The following is a 26,443-nucleotide window of genomic DNA, read 5'->3' on the forward strand; positions in this document are numbered from 1 at the left end:
GTGACCTCTGTGGGTGCATGTCAGCCCCTGTCAGTGTTTCCCAGCCGAACACACCGGGGGAGGTTCACCTCTGTCCGAGCGGCTCATCATGGAAACAATGACCACAAGTACCGCAACTCGCCCGGACTGTAATCTCTGAAAATCTACTGCTGTTGAGACGTGTGCATGCATACAGAGTAGAGCACATAAGGACGTACTGTAGGTATAAAATGGATGTAAAACTTCAAATACCGCTGCCTCTGTACTTATTGGCATCAGTGGTTAAAACATGTAGAAAGCCTAAAAATAAATTCATCTTTCATTGCAGAAGCAAATTCTTACTCTGATACAAACCTATATTTGAATATATTTACTCAGTGGGGAAAACAATTCCAAGAAATACTCAAACTCACAAGTGCTACAGTTGTTGGTATCCCAAACTATCTCTTTGATGTAAATGTAATCCAAGCCTTTTTTAATTATATATTTTTATTTCAAGAGGATCAGGGTGTCTAGAACATTCTAATTAGTTATCCATGACTTCCCGTTCCCCTGAGAATCTGATGTAGCACTGACCCATTTACCAAAGCCACTCGGTAAAATGGGAAAGACAAGAAAACACGGGATTAAAGTAAGGCAGATATGTGTTGAACTTCACAGATCTGATTACTGGGACTGATGCCAAGTCATCAACTCAATGCAATCAACTGGGCTTCCTTAGAAAGAAAATGTTTTTACAGTTAGCATAAACTGAACTTTATAATTGTATCATCACTAGGACCGAATTGGAATGTAAGTGAACTTTAATCTTTCTATATAATTTTATCGATTTGATTATGTGTTTCTGTATAGAATCAATTAGTCTTGTTGTTTTTTTGAGCTGCTGGCATTTGATGAGAATTGGAACTATATGAATAAAATTAACTGAATTGAAACCAAAACTCAGGAAATGTCTTCAAGAAACTTTGTACTTGGCTAAACTCACTGCCAAGCATGCAACCATTGCTCTTGCCTCCTCAAGTACCATAACTAATTTCTCTTTCCTTGTGGAGTATGTATTGGTTTTAAGATTGAGCTTTTTGGCAGCAAAACCTCCAGGTGGAGTTCATATGAAACAAGGGATGAATGTGTAGAAAAGCACCTCATACTCACTGTTAAGTACGGTGCAGGATCTGTGATGCTGTGGGCCTTTTTCACTTCCAAATGCCCTGGGGACCTTGTCAGAATTAACCAGGGTATTTATAATCTGGTGGCCTCTGCTAGAAAACAGAAAATGGGTCATCAATTGGGTCTTAGCAGGATAATGATTCTGGATTTATTTGCCCATCTGTTTTTGAAAGGGTTCAGACACAAAACCGACCTTTATGCATGGCCATGTCAGTGCCTAGACCAAGATCCTTAAAAAAAAAAAAAAAGAAATTATACAATAAAATATTTTATTTTAATGCTTTTTAAAACCTCTTTACCAGGGGCACCAACAAATGTAGAAGGCGTTGTTCTTCTGTTTAACACTTCTGTGTTTGTACTTCTAACTTGACCATTTTGGCTCTCAAGCCAACACATTATGGGGGAAAACAACAGCAGAGTACCACGAAAAAGGCAAAACCTCAATAAGATACAGAAACAGTTTGCTTTTATTGTTATAGAATTTTGTTTTATAAAATATGCAATTCCCTCAAATGCTTCAGAATATTTTTTCACATAACAGACATGATGTGCCAAATAATTAGATTTCAGTTTTACTAGTTTTAGGCATAAAACAGACCAATTAAGAGACATAAAAAGGATCAAGTAAGTCACCTTGGCATACAGACATGTTAAACTGGATGAAGCAAACTTTATTCGCTGATGCTCAGAAATGAATGAAGTGACTTGAAGTTATTTCAAAAAGCATTTCATGTTTGGCAACTGTGCAGCATATGCATGCAAAAAAAACATGAATAAATGTTGGTAAAATTAGCAAGCGTTTGTTTCAGTACCAGTTTGTGCATTTGTGCTTTTTGGGTAAGATTAAAGGCTAACTAGTGAAACGAGGACGCTTGAGAGGAGGGGGTTTAGCAAATGGTCTGAGATTGCCAAGATATCAGATTCAATCTATTTAAAAAGGACAGAAAAAAAGGCCCCAACAGTGACGCGTACCAACGTTCTCCACATTTCAAACAAATCACAACATATTCCAGCAGTCAGTCACACAGTGGTCCCCCTCATTAAACAACCAAAGGCAAAATAAGACAAAAAAACCCAAAAACAAACATCTGAAACGTGCTTGAAACTGGGTACCAGATATAAAAGGCCAAATTTGGCACAAGTCAATGTTTCAATCTAATCCGACCTTAGCTAAAGATAACATGAAAAGGTCAATTACATTAACTGTGCCGGTCAGTCTACATGATACATAAGGCATTAACAGGAAGGACTGCATGCATTTGAAAGTGATTTTAGAGAAATACTGAAGGAAATGGGAGATTATGTGTTTCCTCATGCTGTAGCAAAGTAGTCAGTCTAACCCAGCTAATTCATTTCATTCAATGAAACAAGCCAAAAACATGACACAAACCCCTCAAATCACAATATTTAAGTAATTCAAGTCTGTATAACATTAATAAGAAAAGAAAGTAATTAAATAAAGGGCTCAAAGTGAATGATTTCAATAAAAATCAGATTCTACAGAATCACACGAAACGCCTCTTCCTGTGGAGTGATACAACGTGCTACTTTAGGCAAACAGTCTGTGCTTCGGTCAGCAGTGTGTTTTTTATTGCCACAAGTCACATTAGGAATGAGTTACTAGTGTTTAAAAACAGATCCCACCGCAGGTTTACTGTGTCAGGTCAGTCATAAAACTACGAGCAGCAGGCGTCAGCCTCTGTGAAATGTCTTATAGAGATAAATATCCTAAAACACAATCTGCTTTGTTGCTAATATGTAATGTCGCTCTAGGGTCGCAGAGCTCTGTCTGGGTTCAGCTACAGCCAGGGGGGTCAGGAGAGCAGCTACTCTGGTCAGTAAATATATTAACAGAAAAGGTACAAATCAAACAACTTTTGACTGCTAAAAGTCCATCCGGAGTGTATAGTTGAGACGTTACGAAGTTTAACAGTTTCGCCTCTCATCTGTCACCAATCTGTCTCCAGCAGATGGCTTTACTTATGACATGCAAATATTTGATATTTGAAGGCAAAGCCTCAAACAGCAACCTCCACCACACCTCAGGAAAAGACAAAAAAAAAAAAAACATAAATCTGCCCAGTGGCACAGAAAAATTCAGTCATGTGCAGCATTTACAAATTTGAGCTATGAGGATTCACGTGCAATACAGCAGATCTCACTTCTACTCGTCTTGTTACGGTAATGCCTTTGAGAACAGGGGAAGCGTCCTTTCTCCCACTGTGCAGCTCTCCGTCATTTGCTCCGGTCAGTTCCATCGTAGGTTCTCCTCCTCCCCACTGATAGCTTGGAACATTGATAAGACCTTTATCGGCAGTCTAACGGAAGAAGCTCAACTAATGGGGTCAAATATGACATAAGGCATGTGTACGGCTTAAAGGGATAGATCAGGATTTTTCAAGTGAAGTCGTTCCTGCACATTTCTCAGTTTAAAAGTCCAAAATTGTCTAGACACACATTTCTGGATTTTTGAGATATTCAGAACAGAACATTTAACTTGAGAATATCTGCATAGTGGGCTGGTTTTATTATCTATATGCTTCAAAAACCCTAAAAAAAACATAACCCTGACCCTTCTAATCCAGCATGGTGTTAAAGGACATTTTTATTTTCATTTTTTGCTATCTGAACTAAGATCAGCTCCATTTCAAAATCTAAAGCTTACATTTGATCAAATCGAGGCTGGTTCCCTAAATCACAATTTGTGAGCTTTGGTAGACTCAGCCATAGAACCACAAGTCCAGTTTAAAATATTGGTTTAAATTGGACTAGAGGTTAAAAATTTCAGATTTCAGACGTCAAAACAAAAACACTGAGGACTGAAATGTTCAAGTCAAGCTATGATGTGGTAAGTCAGGGCTAAATACTAACGTATGCAAACTCAAAGATTTCTCCATACTTAATTGCCTTTGATCCATATTTGTCAGAACTGGAACATGAAAGAAACCATTTGCACAAATGTCCACTTTTTCCAGATTGGAAGAAACTCTGAATAACAAGGTTTTAGGCAGTTAACAGATAATTCTGTTGGCATCTTTGTTTAGTATAAATCCATATTAATTGGTCCTGAAGGTTGAAGCCAGTGGCTAGTCCAATAGCAGCCAAGACCAAAGTGGGATTCTAGTGTCTTAAATAACTCCAATTTAAAAAGCATGTTAACAGTTTATGCAAACATTTTTTTTTTGCATAGGTTGGTTATTTACACAGGAAACTGGGGTACCCGGACATGCGCCACTAATGATCTGAGACCATGTAAAGCAAATAAAATCAACAAAATAGCATCACTTTCAGGACTTTACTATTATTGTTTTTTTTTTACACTGCTTTGTTTTTATATAAGAGCAGAAATACTTCACTTGTTGTCTCTCAGTGCGTGATTCCCACAGGAACATCACTGCTAGAGCCCCACCTTCTACCTCCATTAGTCATCACCTTTTGTGTGAAAAATCAGCCAATTCAAATTTGACAACAACTTAATGGTCCTTATAAAAAAAAAAGGCCTTCATAAAAGCTACTTTGTTGATTTAAGATTGGAGTAGTTTCAGATCTACCTTGGTACTGGACCTCCTCGGACTAGCAGTTAGCTTCAGCCTCCAGGACCGACTAATCTGGATTAGTCCTGACTGAGGACACCGACTCATGTTAAGATGTTAACTACTTTTAACTTTTAAAAAATCCAGAACTATCCCTTTAATCTCTTAACGTGTAGCTCTAAAAAAGTCAACATGAAATAAGTTAAAATGTGAAAAAACAACAACCAGTTGAATAGTTCATATGGGTTGTTCCAGGACCGATTATAGCTGTGTCCTTATGTACAATAAAGTGAGGAACAGTACAAGGCACACATTTAACAGCTGAGTAGTTACAAATATATAAATAACCAAGAAAAAACAGAAAGGTTTATGGGTAGTCTGCTCATGTCCAACTCTGTCCACTGTGCTTTTATTAACAAAATATATTTTTCTCCTCAGCTCTGTGTGATTCTAACTTCAAGTGTTGCTATGATGGTTCTGTCTCAGCAGCCTGTGAGCAGCACTCACGCTGGACTATACCGATGATGATGAGCGTATCTATTAGATGATGTCTACAAAGCTGCCAGGGAACAGGCCGGTCCTGCCGTTCCTCTGCAGTGTGCCTTTGAACCAGCCGTCCTCCCTCTTCCTGTGAACAAATACAATGTCTCCCTCCTTCAGTTCCAGCTCGGCCTCGCTCTGTGGGGGATAGGATACCACCACCCTGTACCTGGGGAGGACAGCCAAAGGCACAGTCAGAGATCCACACCTTCAAAGGCAACTGGTCTGTCCTGATATAATGTTACACTTTCTGTATCAGGGACAGACAGTCAGGACAACTGGAACAATACGATGAAACTGCAGTTTCACATCAGTACCTCTCACATATGATGGGACGTGCATCATGTTGCTGTGATAAAAGAGAGGAGCAGGGCTGCCGTGGAGGAGGAGCAATGGGAGCGCAGCCGTCGAGAGGACCGCTCCTCCGATGGGAGGACTCTGGGATTGAGGAGGAGGAGGATGACAAAGCAGAAGCAATACCAACAGGTTCAGGGTCGAGGCAGCTGCCTGAGCTGGAGGGAGGGGAGGTGTCGGGACCCACAGCGCCGTGCAGCACCTCTCCAGCTGCAGCCTGCTCTGCTTCAAGGGTAGGAGAGGAGGGGGGTGAAGGACGAGACTTCTTCTTGTTGGAGGACAACAGCTTTAGGAGACTTTTCTTTTCTCTCTGCAGAAACAGCACACCAATTAGATGGTAGAGAATAGCAGATATCTGAAACATTTGCATAAGAAAGAACGTGTTTTCATGTCCATCAAGCAGTTTGTTTGATCTACAAAAACAAAACTGTTGAGAAAATGTAGTTTGTTCATCCCCTAGCAATAGCCATGGGCTAGTTACCCATGTAAAGGTATATTAAGGTTTTAAATGTTAGGGATAAAGCGAGAAATTCACCGGAGAACCAAAATCGGACGACTTTTAGTTCAACTGCCGATGGCTGGTAACCAACTGGATCAGTATGTACAAGCTCCTTCAGGACACACTAACCAAAGCACTTTACAGTGCAGAAGTTGTTACTGAGTGAAGAAAACTCAAGTTAGTCTATCTAAAAAGAAATTGTGTGTTCAGCTGCTCCATGCTGGCTATGCATTCAGGCTGCTCCTACACACAGCTAGACATCTGCAAGTGACGGTCATTTCACTCCTTCACCATTTCGAATGGTTGCCCTTCTGGTCATTTCATACCTGGCTTTTTTGGGTACAAAAATTGTGTCAATATAAACCTTGGGCCACATCACTAAATTAGCAAAAAATAGAACTTCAGCAGAAAACAGGAAGTCGATGTAAGATATTTAATCAAGTTGGTCTGTTTCTCCTTTCAAGCTTTGAACCTCAGTCTGCCGTGTCAAATAATGTTATTTATATAACTACTGAATACCTTGTTCCTCTTTGTCAGGGAACAGTAGTTTCTATACACAACATTACATTCCCCTTCAGTTGATTCACTCCGTACAACACACGTGACATGGGACATATATACACACATCCCAAAACAGCTATTCAACTCGGGTCCTGCCAGAAAACTAGTGCGTCATCTCTGACCCAATAGAAAAAAACTGTGAGGCACAGATGGAGGCTTTATCGTTTCATCCAAACAATAAAACCTGACCAAAGTGTGGAGTGATGATCAACCAGCAGCAGTGCATAAATCTTAAACAGAGACTCCTCTGAATGACGCCCATGAGGCCTACACACCCCTGATAGAGTTAGCTCTCGCAGCCTGAGGCAGTGGGAGAGTGACTATAAGCTAGGAAGATCCAATAAGACAGCCTCTGTTTTGACAAGGCTCTGCCTCTGATGAGCCAGCCACAACCCCTGTGTACCATCAACTCAGACACGCAGAGCGCACACAGGAAACTCAACCTCCTCTGTTCCTCCGAAACAAAGGGGAGAGGATAAAAACTACAGAGCTCTAACTTCATGGAGATGTAGTCTGATGGAATAATGACTTCTCTGCTATGAACTGTACACAAGATTGGTGAGCAGAGACAGCATGGAGGTCACCAACCCTTTTACAGAATAGAAGGTAGTCTTGCGTGAAAACTCCACAACAACAGACGTGATTGGCTGAAATTGAGGACCAAAGAGAACATTTAGCACCATAGTCAGACCCAGTAACTAAATGTTGGGTTTATTTGCTGCTCGGCCAAGCGATGGCCTTCTGGTGTCATCTCAATAAACCCCACATCACAAGTAAAAATGCTGCCAGATTGTGGAAAAGGAATGACTCTTATCCATCAACTCCTGTAGAAAATGAAACATTTTCCACAGTGGAGCCATCAAACAAACCTATGACTTTGTCCTTAGACCAATGCTCAAAAGCATGCCACTGAAAGCCTCTAGCGGATGCAGCTTTAGCACCCTGAATCGTTGCCACAACAGCAGGAGGAAGGTCCTTTGCTAAAGGGCTGGACCTTTCAACAGGCAGTCATGCAGTTTCCATAGCTCTGGATGGGGCTGAATTGGGTTCATAACTGAGCTACTACGAATGGGTGAAGGCTCCACTCACTCTGAATGGGACCTCCTAGGTTCAGGCGACCAGGGACAAGCTTAGCTCTGATGGACAGAAACTACACGCTGCAGATGTCTTCCTCCCTCATGGTTAAAATGAGAAACCACCGTGGTGTTATTGCTAATAACTCCAGATAATTAATGAGGAGTTTGGACGGCGCTGATGTCCAAGCATTACCACTGTTCCAGTGCACTGGATTTCTGTGGACACCACCGTGCGTACAGACATCCTCGTGACTGGTGAACCCTGGCACACATAGCTGACAGAACTACGGCCATCAGGCCCATAAGTTTACAAATTGTCTGAAAATGCAGTTTGTTTGTGTTGTTTATTTGTTTTTGTGTTCAGATGGATCCTACACTTCATGTGATTGCATGGGGAGGTGTGGTCGCATGGTACCTACCTGATACGGGCGGGGTGAGTGGTTTCTAAAAACCTTTCTGTTGGCCGTCATATTTTCAGCTTTAATTATAAGCGATGTAGTTAATTGTTTTAGTTTTAAAATAAATATGGAGAATGCTCATTTGACTCAGTATGGATCATAGGAGACGCGTCACAGAACAAAACCAACTCAGCTGACAGCGGCTTTATTTGTGGATCAGTCGCTACATATATAGTCTATAACAATCTAATCGAATATTTTAGCAACAGTTGGGAAGAATGTTGTTGCTGTTTTAAATATGAGCAATTAGATCATGTCATACGTATTTTTATGTTATACAAAAATGTTTGTGTAAATACTATGAATTCTGATGAACAGTGAAAATTTCTTCTGGCCAGAAATAAGTAAATTCTTTAAGGTTAAACACTTTGTTTGATTTCTGCTCACAACTTCTTTATTAGAAATGTCCAACCTTGACATCCTTGTCCAGTCTGCAGGTAAGAGCTGTGTTAGATGAGGAATTGAGAGCAGTGTTGTTCCCAACAGGAACAGGCCTCAAAGCGTCACCGTCCAGAGACGCGGCGCTTACGTTGGGCGGGGTCAGAGAAGCGGCGGCGCAGCCCATGGCCACTCCTACTCGGCTGCAGCCTTGAGCGGGATTGGTTGAGGACTGGGAGCAAATGGCAGAGTGTGGGAAATAAGTCACAGACTGGATGGGTGTCACTGCTGCTGTGGGTCTGTCCTGACTGTGACAAGCAGCTGCAAAGACCAAAATAAACAGTATGAGATGTGAATTTTCTTTCTTGCCTTTAAGCAACAGTTGTGTAGTTTACCTGTTCTGACAGCGTTGCGAGCCTGATTTACAGTCATCTGCGAGCTGACATGCAGGGGAACTTTTGGCTGCTGGCCTGTGGCTGTCTGAGGTGATGTTACGGCTGCAGGTTGGGAGCAGCCAGACACAGCTGTGGAGCACACAGGGAGGGGTTTGTTGAAATCAGGCCCCGGAACAACAGCCCCAAGGGGGGCAGAGGAAGGACTGACGATGGTGACTCCTCTGCCAGCCTGAGTGCACAGACTCATGGGTACTTTGGGTTGGTTGCTCCCAGATGCCGTTCTGAGGATGGAGAATGAAAAATGGTGAAAACTAGGAGATTATTACATAAATGAATAAAGCGAACCTCATAACAGTCTCTCTACTTCTAAATAGGTCATTTTTAAATCCTAATTAAAATAAGAAAAACAACACAATTTGTATATAAACCTAATTGTGTTGGATTTCTACAGAAAGCAGATCACAGGTTGTACATTTTAAACTCAAGGGAAAAAAAATAAAATCGGTTAAACATTTCCAAAGAGGAAATTGCAAACCACTCAGCTGCTCAATTTATGGGAATTTTTTAACATGGGATTCGTCTTCGGATCAGTAACTTCCACTGCTGTTATTATATACGGTTAATTTACCCACTGAGGTACAGCTTTAGGATTATAGTTAAAATATCTCTTTAAAAAATAGGAGAAACTATTACGGAATGACTATGCAGTGACATTGCTGTAAAACCAACAGTGCATATATCTGAGTGTCCATCATGCTGACAACAATAAAGGTCTGAACCAATGACTAACCTGCTGACTGGGCTCATGTAATTTCCAGGGAAAACTCCGATATTTCCAGTGTGCATTGAGGTGCCTTTAAACCAGCCATCCTGACAGCGTTCCAGCACCAGAAACATCTCTCCTTTCCTCAGCTCCAGCTCATCCTCCTTACGGGGAGTATATGGGAACATGGCCACATAGCTGGATCAAACAACAAAAGGATAACACAGCTTTCAAACAACATGGATGAAATCCCACAGCCTTTAGAAATAAAGACAAGTTTGTGTGTGTTTGATTCCCTGACAACCCAGCTGGACATCTGTCTTCACCTCGGCTGAGCCCCTCCAGCAGAGACATCGCTCTCTGACCCAGAGGAAAATCAGCACGGAAAGGAAAAACAATCTGCAGGTCGTCCTTTTACAGCAGCTCAAGAACAGGGCTGTAATGCCAGTCAGGGGTAGAGCTTTGCAAAGTATTTATAACTTGACTTTGATCACATTTTAACCCCCGAAATGTATTTTATTGGGATTTTATTTGCTAGACCAACAGGGCAGGGGTCACAGCTGGGATATTTTCAGTGAGGAGGGAGGGGAACATAACTGACATGCATGCATTGGGAGATCCAGATGACCACAGGAAAGCAGGCATGAGAGGATCAAATACTTATCAGGTGTGTGGCTTGACTTGGGGGAGTAATGAGGGTAAAGGTGAGGGGGGTCAAATGTCAGAGGTGAGAGAAAGGATCTCCCTAAGGGACCCTGGAAACCTTCAGCGACAGGTTTTGACCTTTTCACCTGCACATAAGCTCATACTGCAGGCTCACACTGACAGCTGAGAGGAGGGTGGTCAAAGACATGCAAAGATTTTCCTTCCACCAACCAGGAAAGTGCATTCAGATTCTGAACCATGGCAGAACAAACCAGTTGTGACAATTTGCTGCATGTTTATGGAGACTTTAAATTTCTGTGTGGGAGTGTTTTTAAAGCTTACACTGTAGGTCTTTGTCTCCCACTTTGGTCGCTTATACTGGGGGAGGGTCTCTGTCCAGCAGCGAGGGAATATGCTGCTCCGCTAACTGGGGACTGAGGAGGAGGAGGTGGGGGTGGTGGCAGAGCATCCTGTGACAGAGGTATAGAAAACCCATGTTAGCGGTTAGACAAGATCAGTGTTCAATTACAACATTGTAACAATTTGTCACTTATCTCCTCTCATTATGACGCACAAACACAAAACAAGGAGTAAGAAGAGTCTCAATAACAAAATTACATAAGCAGAGAAACCACTTTGTTTATTAGCGACAATGAGAGAAGGAGAATGAATGATAATCTGTCATTTGGGTTATTCCCTCAGGTTTGCCCACACTAAGGGAGCGTGGTCTGGCAGAAGCACGGTCTTATCCCCGACTTTCCCTCGGAACGGAGAATCTCCTCTTCTACTTGTTTGTTTGCTGCTAGGAGACCACATAGCTAGATCTTAAACCCACTGCAGTGTTTAAACCGGACCATATGAAATGAAAAACATGTCTGCAAGCACACATTGGAGCAACCACCAGAACCAACCACAAGTGGATTCATTTTGACTGCCTTGTTTTTGAAGGTCTTCGACAGAAAAAGAGAGGTATCACTGCAAGCGTTAAAAAGCCTTCCAACAGCGGTCAAACACTTAATGCCCTCCAAATTGAAGTTGAAAAAAAAAAAAAACTTCTTAGAAACCTTGAAAGCCCCAAATAAAGCTCCAAGTGTGCTGAAATGATGCTCCTCTACTCAGAAGCTCCCTCTGCTCAACACTGGCAGCAGTGAGCAGCAGAGTAATAGCTTCCATGACATGCTGGGGGAGGAGAGTGGCACTCAGACAGCCCTGCGGTATGTGTGCGGGCCTACGTGTATGTGCCAGCGTCGATGTGTTCTACGGTTCGCCGCCGACGCTTGAGCTGAGATAATTAGCTTGCCTGCAGGCTAGAGAAATGTGTACAAAAACATCATGTAGGTTTCCCAAGTGAAGCGGAGAGCTCAACCTTTTGAGGACACATTCCTGCTCATTCAATAATTCCACATACCAGAGCGTACGCACAGAAAGACGGGAGTGGTGTGTGCTGTTTGCAGCACGCTGCGAGAATTTTTAAGACTTTATGGACTGCCAATAAAAAATATTTTACAAAAGAGGAAGATTTTTTTTTAAAACACTTTTATGGACACTTTTACATCCACAAACATCTACAGTGCCTTGTAAAGTATTCATACCCATTAACCTTTAATGTTTTACATTCCAAACAAAGACTTCAATGTTTTCATTGTGGTTTTATGTGATAGGCCAACACAAAGAGTATAATATGGGAAGTAGAAAGAAAAATGTACAGTTTATGGTTTTCTAAATTTCTTAACAAAAGTTTGAAAAGTATATTTATATTCAGTCCCGAGTCAATACATTGTTGAACCACCTTCCGCTGCAATCACAGCTATAAGTCTTTAAGGGGCATGTCTCTACCAGCTCTGCATATCTACACACTGACATTCTTCTTTTTAAATCACCACAAGCACCATCAGACTAGATGCAGAATGTGAGTAAACAGCAAGGCTTGCCGTTTGGTTCGTAACTGGGTTTAGGCCGGGACTTTGACAGGGTCATTCTAACACATGAATACGCTTTGAAGGGGACTAATCTATTGCAGCTCTGGTTCTATGTTTAGGGTTGTTCAGCTGAAAGATGATTCTCCACCCCAGTCTCCAATGCTTTGCACTCAGGTTTTCTTCCAGGATTTTCCCTATATTAAGCTCTATCCATCCTAACATAAAATATAGCCCACCTTACTGGCTCTGCATGAAAAGTAGAGGATCTTGTGGTGGTAGGTTGCCATTTGTGCCATATTTTGAAACCTTAACAGAACATCTGGATTTATACTGAAATAAACAGGTCTTCTATTTCTACTAATGATTTGATTTCTGAATTAGTTGCACTAGATTTTATTTTGGGGCATCATATTAAAGGGGGATGAATACAAATGCACCTCAGACTTATTTGTAAATAAACCTGGAATCATGCCCAATCACTACTTTATTTGTTGGTCTGTCACAAAAAATCCCAATAAAACACATTGAAACCTGGGGTTGTAATGTGACAAAGTTAGAAAAGGTTAATGTGACAGAGGTTTCCACCTACCAAAGCGATGGATGTGTAGCTTGTCTCTGAAGGAAATGTGAAGACTGTTGCTGTAGTAACCGGACTGCTAGGGGGTGGGGTCACAATTAGTCCCGTTGTGCAAATATGTACCTGTCAACCAAAGAGAAATGTTAATTATTCAATACACACTCAGCTCATTCAATAAGAAACCGAATACCCTCCAGTGAACACATTATTGTAACCAATTATCGAATTAATTAGACGTACAATACGATTACACGTTGACCATTAAGGTAGTCTCATTACTTGCAGGATTATTGAGTGTGTCGGGGTTTTATTAATTGAAAAAAAGCCCTGTCACAATGTGGAAATGACCCACTAAGCAACACAGAACACATGTGGCTTTGTATCAAGGCCATGACCACATTGTCAGCCACATGGTTTGATTGGCCAAAAAAAGTCAGGTGATCACACACAGGGGTATTTTTCATTGGGTATCTTATTAGATGGGTGTGTGTGTGTGTGTGTGTGTGTGTCTGTCGGGGGGGGGGGGGGGGGTCCTCAGTCAGTCATCCACCCAAGTCACTGTGGTGTCCTGGTAACAAGGCAACACTGTTAGGACACACAATATCCCCCTGTAACCCAGCAGTGACTTTCCACGGATGGCTGATTCAGACAGATCCGCCTCCTGAAGGTGAGCCTCTCTGTGAGCAGGAGGACCAAACACAGCAGTGTGCTCACAAGTGACACTGCCATGGAACAGGGCAGCTTCTTGAACTAAGCCACTGAGAATACAGAGAACCTCTCTTCATCACAATACACTCAGCTTTGTTATTTTTCGTTCTGAGATTTTGATGGACAGAAGACAAGTGCATGTGAAGGGAAAGAGACCAAAGAGGCTGGGCAAGCAGAGGCAGAACAGCCTCTGTGTTGTGATTTTTTTGTCTTAGTCAGTGGGGAAGATAATTCCAGCGGCAAACAGGTTCTCTAAAAGCTTTCCTGGCTGCAACCTACGCATTTAGAAATGCACCAATCAGGCTTTTCTAAGCCGATACAGATTCACGATTATTTTTTAGATTTAACCAGCTAATTAGCATTTTGACCAATTCTGACCCCAAAGCAATTTCTAGAAAGACATTTTATTCCTGCCACGTCTGACTTTTGAACAGGCGTGACGGGCAGCTATGTGGGTCAGCGTCAATCTGGTCCACTGTCCAGGCCAGCTGGTGACGGTAATGCACCACATCGTTTGTATGCCAACTGCCAGAAAACGACAAAGAAGCTATGTGGGGTCCTTGAATGCGGGTTACCAATGCCCCTTTTCCACTGGCTCGCTTTAGGCGCCACGGCTCCACTCCATTCGTTTTCATTCGGTACGGCACCAGTTGTGTTTCCACTGACCCACTGATGGCTAAAGCTATGGCGGCTGAAGCCCCACCTCCAGCCATCAATGTAGTGCTCCGTGGTGTTATTAACATTACTGTTAATAGCTGTTAAGTTACCAACTTGGGAGCTCATGCTTGCTGACAGTACAATGACCTGCTGGTGCACAGATGAGTGAGTAAAAGAAGATGGCTTTACCAAAAATCCGTAAAGTGGACTATGGGAATCACACAGCTGAAAGATTAATGGACAGAAGCATACGCTTTCATTTTAACTTCCATCAGGTATAAGGCCAGTCTGCATAATATGGTCTTGTGGACTTATAAAGAATGGAAATCTAAAGAGACATTATGAAACCAAACATAAGAACTTAAACCAAAGCTATCCGCCTGGGTCTGACGGTAGGACAAGGAGAATAGATGAACTGAGGGGACAACATGAGCGAGCTACACGGCTGATAACTCAGAGTGTTCACTGTGAGTACAATGGATTATAGGAAAACACAAAAGTCAGCCTTTCACTGACTGGGAAATTATCAAACAGTGCATGGAAGGTGTGGCAGAAACACTTTCATATGGAGAAGTTAAAGAAAAGGTTAAGCAAATTGTCATGCCTGCCACAAGCACAAGGAGAGCAGAACTGTACCAAGTTACGCAGACCCAGCTAGACTGCGCCATTCAGAGTGTCTGTCTTTAATATTAGTACTTATTGCACTTTTCTGTTCAGCAAATGATTTCATGGACATATGGATAATTGATAATTGCGGAAAACTTTAGTCCTGTCCACATAAACGCGTAAAAGACAAAGAAACATAACGCAAACTGGACAAAGCATATGTAACAGTCTTTCATTCTCATCAACAAATGGTGAAGGATAAAAAGTCTGCAGTTCAAAATAAGAGCATCTGTAGGATGAATCACTAGGGAGAATGGGACAGGCTATGGGACACAGGCACCCTACATGAACCTTCTAATTAGAGGATGCTGCCCCACCAATGCATTCCCAAAACCCACATGGCATGCCAAGATGGCGGCTAAATACACTTTGATGGTGGAAAAGGTTTTTCCACCATCCAAAAGGTCCTGCAGGAAACATAATAATGCATTCAGACCGGCCGCGAAAGATGTGACAGGAGCGAGTGATTTATATGTTAACCCTATGTAGAGGCGTGTATACGAACAAAGCAATGCGAAGCAATGCAAACAGCGCGATTAGGGTGAATAGAGCGAAGCGCGAGCGAAGCAAAACCTGCGATGGACGCCAAGCAAATTTTACTGGAGTTGAAAAATCTGAACTTTTCTGTCGATTTGCACCGCGAATCAGTCCCTGCAAAGAAAGAAGGGAAAACCATTCCTACAATCCACAAACATCACATACAGGGGTTGGACAATGAAACTGAAACACCTGTCATTTTAGTGTGGGAGGTTTCATGGCTAAATTGGACCAGCCTGGTAGCCAGTCTTCATTGATTGCACATTGCACCAGTAAGAGCAGAGTGTGAAGGTTCAATTTGCAGGGTAAGAGCACAGTTTTGCTCAAAATATTGAAATGCACACAACATTATGGGTGACATACCAGAGTTCAAAAGAGGACAAATTGTTGGTGCACGTCTTGCTGGCGCATCTGTGACCAGGACAGCAAGTCTTTGTGATGTATCAAGAGCCACGGTATCCAGGGTAATGTCAGCATACCACCAAGAAGGATGAACCACATCCAACAGGATTAACTGTGGACGAAAGAGGAAGCTGTCTGAAAGGGATGTTCGGGTGCTAACCCGGATTGTATCCAAAAAACATAAAACCACGGCTGCCCAAATCACGGCAGAATTAAATGTGCATCTCAACTCTCCTGTTTCCACCAAAACTGTCCGTCGGGAGCTCCACAGGGTCAATATACACGGCATGGCTGCTATAGCCAAACCTTTGGTCACTCATGCCAATGCCAAACGTCGGTTTCAGTGGTGCAAGGAGCGCAAATCTTGGGCTGTGGACAATGTGAAACATGTATTGTTCTCTGATGAGTCCACCTTTACAGTTTTCCCCACATCCAGGAGAGTTACGGTGTGGAGAAGCCCCAAAGCATACCACCCAGACTGTTGCATGCCCAGAGTGAAGCATGGGGGTGGATCAGTGATGATTTGGGCTGCCATATCATGGCATTCCCTTGGCCCAATACTTGTGCTAGATGGGCGTGTCACTGCCAAGGACAACCGAACCATTCTTGAGGACCATGTGCATCCAATGGTTCAAACATAGTATCCTGAAGGCGGTGCCGTGTATCAGGATGACAATGCACCAATACACACAGCAAGACTGGTGAAAGATTGGTTTGATTAACATGAAAGTGAAGTTGAACATCTCCCATGGCCTGCACAGTCACCAGATCTAAATATTATTGAGCCACTTTGGGGAGTTTTGGAGGAGCAAGTCAGGAAACGTTTTCCTCCACCAGTATCACGTAGTGACCTGGCCACTATCCTGCAAGAAGAATGGTTTAAAATCCCTCTGACCACTGTGCAGGACTTGTATATGTCATTCCCAAGACGAATTGACGCTGTATTGGCCGCAAAAGGAGGCCCTACACCATACTACTAAATTATTGTGGTCTAAAACCAGATGTTTGTTTCATTGTCCAACCCCTGTATATAAGAAAAAGACAGAAACATTAATGTAGACATAGGATGAAAAGAACGGGTGGATGGTGCCCTGGCCACATGGTCTCAATCAAATTAAGGGGAGACAAAAGCCATTTAAACTCATCCTCTCATGAACCAGGCTTGGAGAGCTAATCTCTCGGGATGTGAATGAAGAATCTGGCCGCGCGCTTGTGACATTAAATCAATGCACACTGGCAACGGCTGTGCGCAAAGGAGGCTCCCCAGCTCCACCATCCACGGCCTGCTGGGCCAATATGGTGCTATACTGGTCCTTCTCAAAATATTAGCATATTGTGATAAAGTTCATTATTTTCCATAATGTCATGATGAAAATTTAACATTCATATATTTTAGATTCATTGCACACTAACTGAAATATTTCAGGTCTTTTATTGTCTTAATACGGGTGATTTTGGCAAACAGCTCATAAAAACCCAAAATTCCTATCTCACAAAATTAGCATATCATTAAAAGGGTCTCTAAACGAGCTGTGAACCTAATCATCTGAATCAACGAGTTAACTCTAAACACCTGCAAAAGATTCCTGAGGCCTTTAAAACTCCAGCCTGGTTCATCAATCAAAACCCCAATCATGGATAAGACTGCCGACCTGACTGCTGTATCAAGGCACCTCAGTGGGAAGTCTGTGGGAAGGAAAAAGTGTGGCAGAAAACGCTGCACAACGAGAAGAGGTGACCGTACCCTGAGGAAGATTGTGGAGAAGGGCCGATTCCAGACCTTGGGGGACCTGCGGAAGCAGTGGACTGAGTCTGGAGTAGAAACATCCAGAGCCACCGTGCACAGGCGTGTGCCGGAAATGGGCTACAGGTGCCGCATTCCCCAGGTCAAGCCACTTTTGAACCAGAAACAGCGGCAGAAGCGCCTGACCTGGGCTACAGAGAAGCAGCACTGGACTGTTGCTCAGTGGTCCAAAGTACTTTTTTCGGATGAAAGCAAATTCTGCATGTCATTCGGAAATCAAGGTGCTAGAGTCTGGAGGAAGACTGGGGAGAAGGAAATGCCAAAATGCCAGAAGTCCAGTGTCAAGTACCCACAGTCAGTGATGGTCTGTGGTGCCGTGTCAGCTGCTGGTGTTGGTCCACTGTGTTTTATCAAGGGCAGGGTCAATGCAGCTAGCTATCAGGAGATTTTGGAGCACTTCATGCTTCCATCTGCTGAAAAGCTTTATGGAGATGAAGATTTCATTTTTCAGCACGACCTGGCACCTGCTCACAGTGCCAAAACCACTGGTAAATGGTTTACTGACCATGGTATCACTGTGCTCAATTGGCCTGCCAACTCTCCTGACCTGAACCCCATAGAGAATCTGTGGGATATTGTGAAGAGAACGTTGAGACACTCAAGACCCAACACTCTGGATGAGCTAAAGGCCGCTATCGAAGCATCCTGGGCCTCCATAAGACCTCAGCAGTGCCACAGGCTGATTGCCTCCATGCCACGCCGCATTGAAGCAGTCATTTCTGCCAAAGGATTCCTGACCAAGTATTGAGTGCATAACTGTACATGATTATTTGAAGGTTGACGTTTTTTGTATTAAAAACACTTTTCTTTTATTGGTCGGATGAAATATGCTAATTTTGTGAGATAGGAATTTTGGGTTTTCATGAGCTGTATGCCAAAATCATCCGTATTAAGACAATAAAAGACCTGAAATATTTCAGTTAGCGTGCAATGAATCTAAAATATATGAATGTTAAATTTTCATCATGACATTATGGAAAATAATGAACTTTATCACAATATGCTAATATTTTGAGAAGGACCTGTAATAATAACCGACAGTCTGTGTTCCCTTACCCTGTTCAGTACTGATGTTATCAGGCTGAGAGGTGGGCAGGCATATAGCAGAACGTCCGGCAGCAGATGCGCCAAAAGCATCCACTCGAAACAGCGCACCCCCGTCCCTCATTGAAAAGAACACAAGAAAATCATCCAGATAAGCCAACACTCTAAACCCCGTTGCTCGAGTTGGGTTTATTGCTGCTTCCACACACTTGCTGAAAACCCTATGCGCTAATGACAGCCCGAATGGGAGTTTCTGATATTCATATGCTATGTCCTGATAGACGAACGTGTGCTGCAAAAATGCTGATATAAAAATAAGCGCCTGTAAATCTATCAATGTGAGCCAGTCGCCGGGTGGAATAGATCAGAACAGAACATTGTGTGTCAGCCTTCTGAATTTGTATTTCCGAAAGTTTGAATTCAGGATACGTAAATCCAGAATAGCTCGCACACCTCTTTTCTTTGGAAGGAATTCCAATTTGAACTGCTCTTTGCTTTAAGTGAGAAGAAATTTCGCTCTCCAAAGCTTTTGCAGCTTCTGACCACACAACCCCGCTGAAGCTCGGTGGTCTTGCTGTGTAATTTTAGTCTGTAATCCATGGCAACAGTTGTCAATACCCAGGGGTGGGCTACGCAAGCACACCATCCCTCCAGCTTGGCAGCTAAAGGACCCGGAGGCATGAAGTTCAAAGCTGAAGCAGCTGCACCTTCTTGTGGTAGCAAACTGCTCTGCACTTTGTATTTTGCTCTTTTTAGTTTTATCCACTCCACCCTTTGCATTATGCCTGGATGCGGCCGTGGCCTCTTTATTTGCAAACAGTGAAGCGTGCTTATGAACTTTTAACCACTTTCCACTTTGAGCTAACCCCACATTGTGCGCTGAGGGAGGGGAAGCAACTTAGGAGACTCTTTGTGAACAGCACAGTGGAAATAAAGTTTGCCAGGACAACAAAATCTGTGGGATTCTGAACTGAGCCTTCAGCTCTCCTTCGCTTGGCCCAGGGGGGAGCTGCCGAACTGTTTCTTGTGAGCTCAGTGCAGAGGTCTCCGTGAGGGCTGCTTGCTTAGCTTCTTCTGGCGACCACAGTTCCTATGTTGACTGCCTTTTCTTCCTGTCTGGAGGGTGGGAGAGGCGGTTAAACTGCCAATGCGACAAAGAACTTTTGACCCCATTGTTTCTGGGTCTGAGGTCCTTGCTGGTGAGTTGTCTGGTCTGACGACTGAAACCTGGGCACCCTGTAGTTACTGCCACGCCCCCTCGCTGCCATGGCTTCGATGCCTTGGCAAGGCGGTGGCGGTAGCTGTGGAGCCGCTTTGCGCGTGATACAGAAAATGAACGCCTCACCCTGCTACTTCCTGAGGTCGCTGCCTTGCTGCATGGCCGTGACCGCCTCTTTAAACAGCCCTTTCGTCCGGGGCAGGTCGAACGGGGAATCAGTGACAATCTGTTTGTCCTGGTCTGGCAAGCTGGACAGGTTTAGCGAAAGAGATCTTTCTCCTGCCACTGCTAAGCCCATAACATGGCCACAGCCCTGCACCGCACCTCTGGAGAATGATATCTGTTACAACACTGATCTCCTCTCAAACTGTGGGGCTCGGGGTGCCCTTATCTAAAAGAACGCCCCTGTCCTGAAACAACTCTGCCCGGCAGGCTAAGAGAAGGTTGACCATATTTCAATTTGTAATCGACTGGGGCGCCGACTTGTAAATCTTCCGATACATGGAGGCTGTGAAGCGATCCATCTTGCCTGGAATCACGGGTCCTGTAGCTGTCAGAGAAAAGCGGTGGTTGGAATGGAATTGACAAGCGACTGACTGCTCCACAACCGGAGGCTCTGAGAGCCCCAGAGCCTCGCCGTTAGCTATTTCTAGCCCTGAGTAACCTTTGATGGTCACCCTGTGGCAAAAAGGCTTGTCCCAATACCGCTTCATCTCCTTCATGCAAGCAGGGACAGCAGGCATGAACTGCTTTGTCGGTCCCTGACGGGAGGGCAGGATCTTTCCGTCGTACAAATCCCTCTCCTCGCTCCGGTCATCTTGCGATGAAGGCCACTCAATGGCTAGTCGGGCTGCGGCCCGCTTGCACACCTCACGAACGTCGACTTGGTGCGGTGCTGGAGAAGGCTGAGCCCCGTCACTGATGGAGCTGCCTGGTCGCGATAACTGGGCAGGAGGGAGGATGGCATCCTCGTCATCATCCTCATTCTCCCCCTCTTGGAGATCCAGGTTCATCTCCATCTCGTCCTCCTCTTCGCAGCCGCCCTCGTCTTCAGAGTTGAGAAGCTGGCCATACATTGGGGGAAACTCCTCAACGGGGTTTTCCATCACCACTATATCCCTCCAGGACACAGCTGCAGCGCCCTCATTACCACCGGAATTGCCGGCAGGTTTTATCACCACTTAGAGGAGACAGGGGTCTGCGTTTGAGGCCGATGAAACCAGCAAGCGTCAGTATAAAATCCACGGTGCCATAACGCAGCAGTGGTCATATTTGCTAGGGTGAGCCTACTACTGCTGCACATTCCTTACCCCCATGCATACTATGAAGAGAGGATGAGGATCCCTCCCTGAGATGGTCAGTCCGCAGGAGGCTGGGCAAGGCCGGGACCCAACGTCGTTATTTCTGCCGCCACCCGTCTTCCCCTGAGAGGAACCAGTGGTTGCCATTTAGCTAGCGACAGTATAGATAGGATCCAAGTATTAAAACGGAGGTCCGCCACGACGCAAGAAACCCACCACTGTAAAATATTTTCCTAACAGAAGAAAAAAACAAAAAGGAAATTTTCTTAACGAAAACTTTCGTTTTTTTAATAGGTCCAAAAACCTGAAGAACCCACGTTCAGGACTAACCTTGAGGGCTGAGTCAGCAAACAGTTAAATAGGTAATCAAGGCTAGACAGCTGAAGGAGCTATTCTGATCTTCACGTAAAGGAAAGCGAGAATGCCAAGTGTAGAGCAGGGGCGCTCTGTCAATGACAACATGGTGGTATTGGAGCATTCATGATTGGTCACGCCTCAAGGCGCTTCTCATAGTGAGATACCAAGTGAAGTTCGAAAGAACTCAAGGTACATGTATGTTTAATAATAGAAGTTAATAGGAGGTTTAAGCACAAAGATTCATGGAGTTCATTCAACTGTATCTAAATGCATCAAGGAGAATATGTTCCAGACAGAAAGAAATACATAAAAAAAACAGACAGTAAGTAAACTCTATGTGCTCTCTTTCAGACTCTAACCTTGAAAACTGGCTCAGAGTTTATCTGTTCTTTCTTTCTAGAAGAAACAACTAAAGGAGCTACATCCATTAACATTTACCTTTCCTTCCCATAGAAAGTACTCCTGGATCAGTGCTTCTGTGTTCTTTTTGTGTCTCTGCTCTGTTCTCTCAAAACCCCAGTCAGTCGTGGCAGATGGCCGCTCACACTGAGTCTGGTTCTGCTGGAGGTTTCTTCCTGTTAAAAGGGAGTTTTTCCTCTCCACTGTCGCTACATACATGCTCAGTATGAGGGATTGCTGCAAAGTCAACGCTAGTGACTGTCCACTGTCTCTACATGCTCATCCAGGAGGAGTGAATGCTGCAAGTTACTGACTCGATGCAATCTGCTGGGTTTCCTTAGACAGAAAGCTTTTTATCCAATTTGAATAAATAACTAACTCCGACTGCACTGTTCAATTGTTAGGATTAATTGGAATGTATGTACCTGACTGTTGTGAAGTGCCTTGAGACGACATGTGTTGTGAATTGGCACTATATAACTAAACTGAATTGAATTAAAAAAAGGTGAGTTGGCTGAAAACTCAAAGTTGATGGTAGGACATTAGTGCAACAAGACGGGAGCTTTCTGAAAATATGGTGCTTGAAGTGTTTTATATTATTCACAATCTAGAACTATGTTATTTTTTAATGCCATAAATAATGCTATAAGAGAAGAGAACTCACTCAAAGCAGTGACACTAGTGAGGGTCTGTCTGGAAAAACAAATGATAGCTTCATATGTGCTGAAACTATAATAACAGAGGCTTATTCACTGCCAGTCCTCAGGCTCTTTATTCTCAGCTACTCATACAGTTTGAAGCTAAAACAAAGTAATTGTTTTGTTTATCTGCACAACTGTTTTTCTGGCCTTCAGGCCCTGAATCAAGACTCAACTCCAAGCATGTAGAAACCACAAAGCAGCTGTGAGTCGCTCTCAAGTCAGGATTGATGTGGAAACCATGAGGGTTAAGCTGGAGTCATTTTAATGGATGAGTCAAGTCATACATCAATGACTTTAAGTGCTTAAACACAATAATATTTTGTTTGGTGTGAAGGGGGGAAATGAAGGTCTGTCTAATTGTTCACAGGAAAAGGTCGGGACTAGAAGGACTCTAGCATAAATGATTGCGTGCAGGATCCTATATAATGGCAATGTTGTTGGAGTTTATTGAACTGGTTCAAAGAATCGGTCTTAACCAGAGGAGGGGATTAAAATAGTTTCAAGAACCTCTGTTCATTTCAAGAGGCCCCGGGGTAAATCCCAACCAAACCCCAAAATGTTACGTTCTCTGATGTTGTCTAGGAGATTGGAGATCTCTAGGAGATTCTAATTAAAACTAGTCTATAGACTAGCTGTTCAGGTTTTCAACTAAAAGGCCTAATGTTCCTCCAAAAAATCTCCAAAAACACTTTTTGTTGTAGTTTATTTTTAATAGATAAATTTGTCATTTACAGCACTCCATACATATCGCTAAAGAACCATTAAAGTTCAAAATTTAGGTATTAATGGCCAAAAAACACATGCACACACTCACTAAACCTATGGTCTGAACTTAAGTCTCTTCTGTGAGCTCATCAGTAGCATCAGACACTCATGCATTTCACTGTGCTTCTGTGGTAAACCAAGAGATTTTGCAGGGCATCCAAATTGTCTACTTATCGTCACCTACATTGAAGAACTCCCATATTTTTTACAGCTTGAGAATAAAAACTGCTACTGGAGAAATGGATTATATGTGAGTGCATTTTTGGTTTTGGTACTTCTCAGTAGTTGCACTGTTTTAACTTAATTTATCCTACATGAAAACAGCAACAGTGTCTGTTAAAATGGCTTCTATGGATTGCTCTGATTGTGGGGGATTGTGGGATTAATGCTTGAAGTGACTGGAACAATTGATTGAAAAAATCTCATGGACTAGGGTGTGCTTTAATAATAAAAAAGAAATAAAAAAAATTAAAACAGTGTTAAAATAGTTTGACTAAAAGTACTGATTTCCCCAGATTACTATAGTGGACATCATAGACAGAACTGCTGCGGCCAGTCATCACAAACTGCTGGAGCAGACTGAAGTCAGATGTGATGACTTCCATGGAGAAGCTGCAAGAGGCTGAAGACCTTAGTATTCAAAGGAGAGAGGCCCACCTAAACTAAACACGCACCTCTGCATGTGGCATGGGAAGTCCATCTCCACACAACAAATGCTCTGCAACTTTCAGAAAAAAATCCTCCTCTGTGCATCTCCCAGTTGGCAATCATACCTGTGAAGGTGCGCTGCAGGAAAGCCCCCCACTGATTTCTCCAATGCGAGCAGCTGCAGTGGGGTTGCTGGAACTGATGAGTACCGGTCCGCTAATCTCCATGGAGTGGCGCTGGGGGGGAGGAGCAAGCATGGGTTTGTGGGACATGGTAAGAGAAGTGAAGGAATGCCGTTTCTTAGTGTTCTTCTTCTCTCCCGGCCGCTGGGGACCATTGCTCTGGGGTCCCAGTGAGGCCCCTTCAATGGAATCTCCACTGGAATCAGATGGCTTGTCCAACTCTATAAGCTGACGCGCTGCGGAGTTGAACTATGAGAGAATATGAGAGGCAGGGGACAATAAAGAGACAACCATTAACAGGGAAAACGGTTATGAAATTTGTGTCTGCAGTGCAGGTGATGGACCTCTGTCTTCATTTGGTCTTAAATCTGAACATATTACAGTGTTTTTAGAAGGTCAATAGAAGACATGAGGTCCTGTTTTAATAGGTTCACAGAAACATTACTCAGGCTCCTTATCAACATCAGCTTTTATTCTCTGATTTTACATTTTTCCTCATATTATTAAAGTAACTGTTAAGATGCAAATGGTGGTGGGCAACGTAAAGCCCACAAGATAATTTTGTTTCTTCAAAACTAAGGAATAAAACAAACTCAAAAGCCTTAATATTATAATATTACCGTTATTACCAGCTCATTGTTGCTATCATGCAGTCAAACTTTTCTGAGTCCACTGCAATCAGTTAATGCAGAACATCTAAGCACTGCCAGGTTGTGGCAGCTAACCAGGACATTCCTCACTGAGGAAAATGTTACCGAAAGAAGACTCAAAGTTAGCTACACTCATTATCAGTTGGTTGCACAGAAATGTGGGAATGTATGAAAGAACGTCAAGATTGCCGTTCATCCAGGGTGCTAGGGAGTAAGAGAGAGTGAGACTTTAGCAGACAATAGGAAGGCTTAGAGTAGTTTTATTGTTTAGAGTTTTCAGTCTCCTTGGACATGTTGGATTTGCAAATGTTGGCAGCCTTTTGGAAAACTAGGAGTTAATGTAAGGACCTACTTTATTAAAGGAATAGACACAGAGACTGTTGTTTTAGCAATGCTGTTTGCACTACTTCTGCTAATTGTCAAAGACAGTTTCAAATGTCAACTTCGCAATCCTTTCGTCTGTGTTTTAAAATATTTGTTGACTCTTGTATCACAGCAGCTCCGCTTCAACCATGCTCTTCCTATCTTGTTATTTGTTTACCTCTTAAATAAAAGCTGGCTTTGGCAGTTCAAAGCTTTACAAAACTGTAAATCTGCAGAAAAAAATATAATTTTTGGAGCATCTCTAAATATTGAGGCTCTACAGCTTCCAGAATATTGATGACCTTCACCTTAACAGTGTCTGAATGTCAACATCATCAACGCGTTAACAGAGCCAGTGCAGCTTATACTTCCAGACAGAAACAACCTTTTTATTTACGAAGCTTATTGGTCTCAGCCAGCTGTGAACCTGCAGGTTTTGAGACTCTTTAGGCAACATGTGAGTGAGTGACTGACGAAGATAAATATCAAAGCAGCAGTTTCAGTTAATCACCGGGTGCCTTAACTTGACATCATCTCACGCCCCAAGCAGCTCTATTGTTTCATTGCAATCCAGAGGAAAGCCTGTGTGCTAAAGTGGGTTAAATTACTTTCAACATACTTTCTGCCCTGCTTTTATTAATCTCTCCTGACTATATGGATAAGATCACTGCTGGTCACTTCACCCCCTCAGCATTTCATGTCTTGGAAGCTTTGGTCATTTCTCACCTCGGAAACGTTTGTCAAGTACAAGGGAACAAAATGTCATAGGGATGAATTGACTGAGAACCAGACAAGGCTTGACGTCAACAGTCTCTAATACAAAAATTAAAAGATCCTTAATGAACAAATATTTTTTAATATGTTTAATGAACTTTAGTGGATTTAAAAAATAACTATAAAGCACAATAAAATCAGACCATGATCAAATGACCCTGGAAGTATCCTAACCCCAGACATTTTACTGTGATGTGAGGCACTGTCTCATTACAAGAATCAAGTCACTCCCTTACCTCCACATATGAGATGGGGAAAATTCCAATTTTATCTCCCAGCATTCCTTCGGCCCAGTTTTCATCAACTCTGCGGATCACGGTCAAGATATCATCCTAGAATAACACAACAGAGAAAGCAAAGAGTGAGGAAAAAGGTAAACACGGGTTAGTATCTAACTCAGAGCGTTGCTCAACTTCAGGGAA

At 43.0% G+C, this 26,443-nt stretch overlaps 1 protein-coding gene across 1 annotated transcript in view; it reads right to left on the reverse strand.

Moving 5' to 3' along the window:
• Positions 1-1,595: 1,595 nt before the first annotated feature.
• The window catches only part of sh3rf1 (SH3 domain containing ring finger 1), a 50,709-nt gene continuing 25,861 nt past the window's right edge, over positions 1,596-26,443 (reverse strand). Inside the window, exons 4-12 of the mRNA XM_047375209.1 lie at positions 26,258-26,353; positions 24,178-24,483; positions 12,857-12,967; positions 10,691-10,818; positions 9,731-9,901; positions 8,941-9,221; positions 8,580-8,866; positions 5,537-5,883; positions 1,596-5,388 (exon numbers count right to left, since the gene is read on the reverse strand). Coding sequence (XP_047231165.1) covers positions 5,220-5,388; positions 5,537-5,883; positions 8,580-8,866; positions 8,941-9,221; positions 9,731-9,901; positions 10,691-10,818; positions 12,857-12,967; positions 24,178-24,483; positions 26,258-26,353 — 1,896 coding nt within the window. The 3' untranslated portion in view covers positions 1,596-5,219. The remainder of the gene's footprint in view (positions 5,389-5,536; positions 5,884-8,579; positions 8,867-8,940; positions 9,222-9,730; positions 9,902-10,690; positions 10,819-12,856; positions 12,968-24,177; positions 24,484-26,257; positions 26,354-26,443) is intronic.

The sequence above is a fragment of the Girardinichthys multiradiatus genome, chromosome 9 (genome assembly GCF_021462225.1).
Source record: "Girardinichthys multiradiatus isolate DD_20200921_A chromosome 9, DD_fGirMul_XY1, whole genome shotgun sequence".
Classification (NCBI taxonomy): domain Eukaryota; kingdom Metazoa; phylum Chordata; class Actinopteri; order Cyprinodontiformes; family Goodeidae; genus Girardinichthys; species Girardinichthys multiradiatus.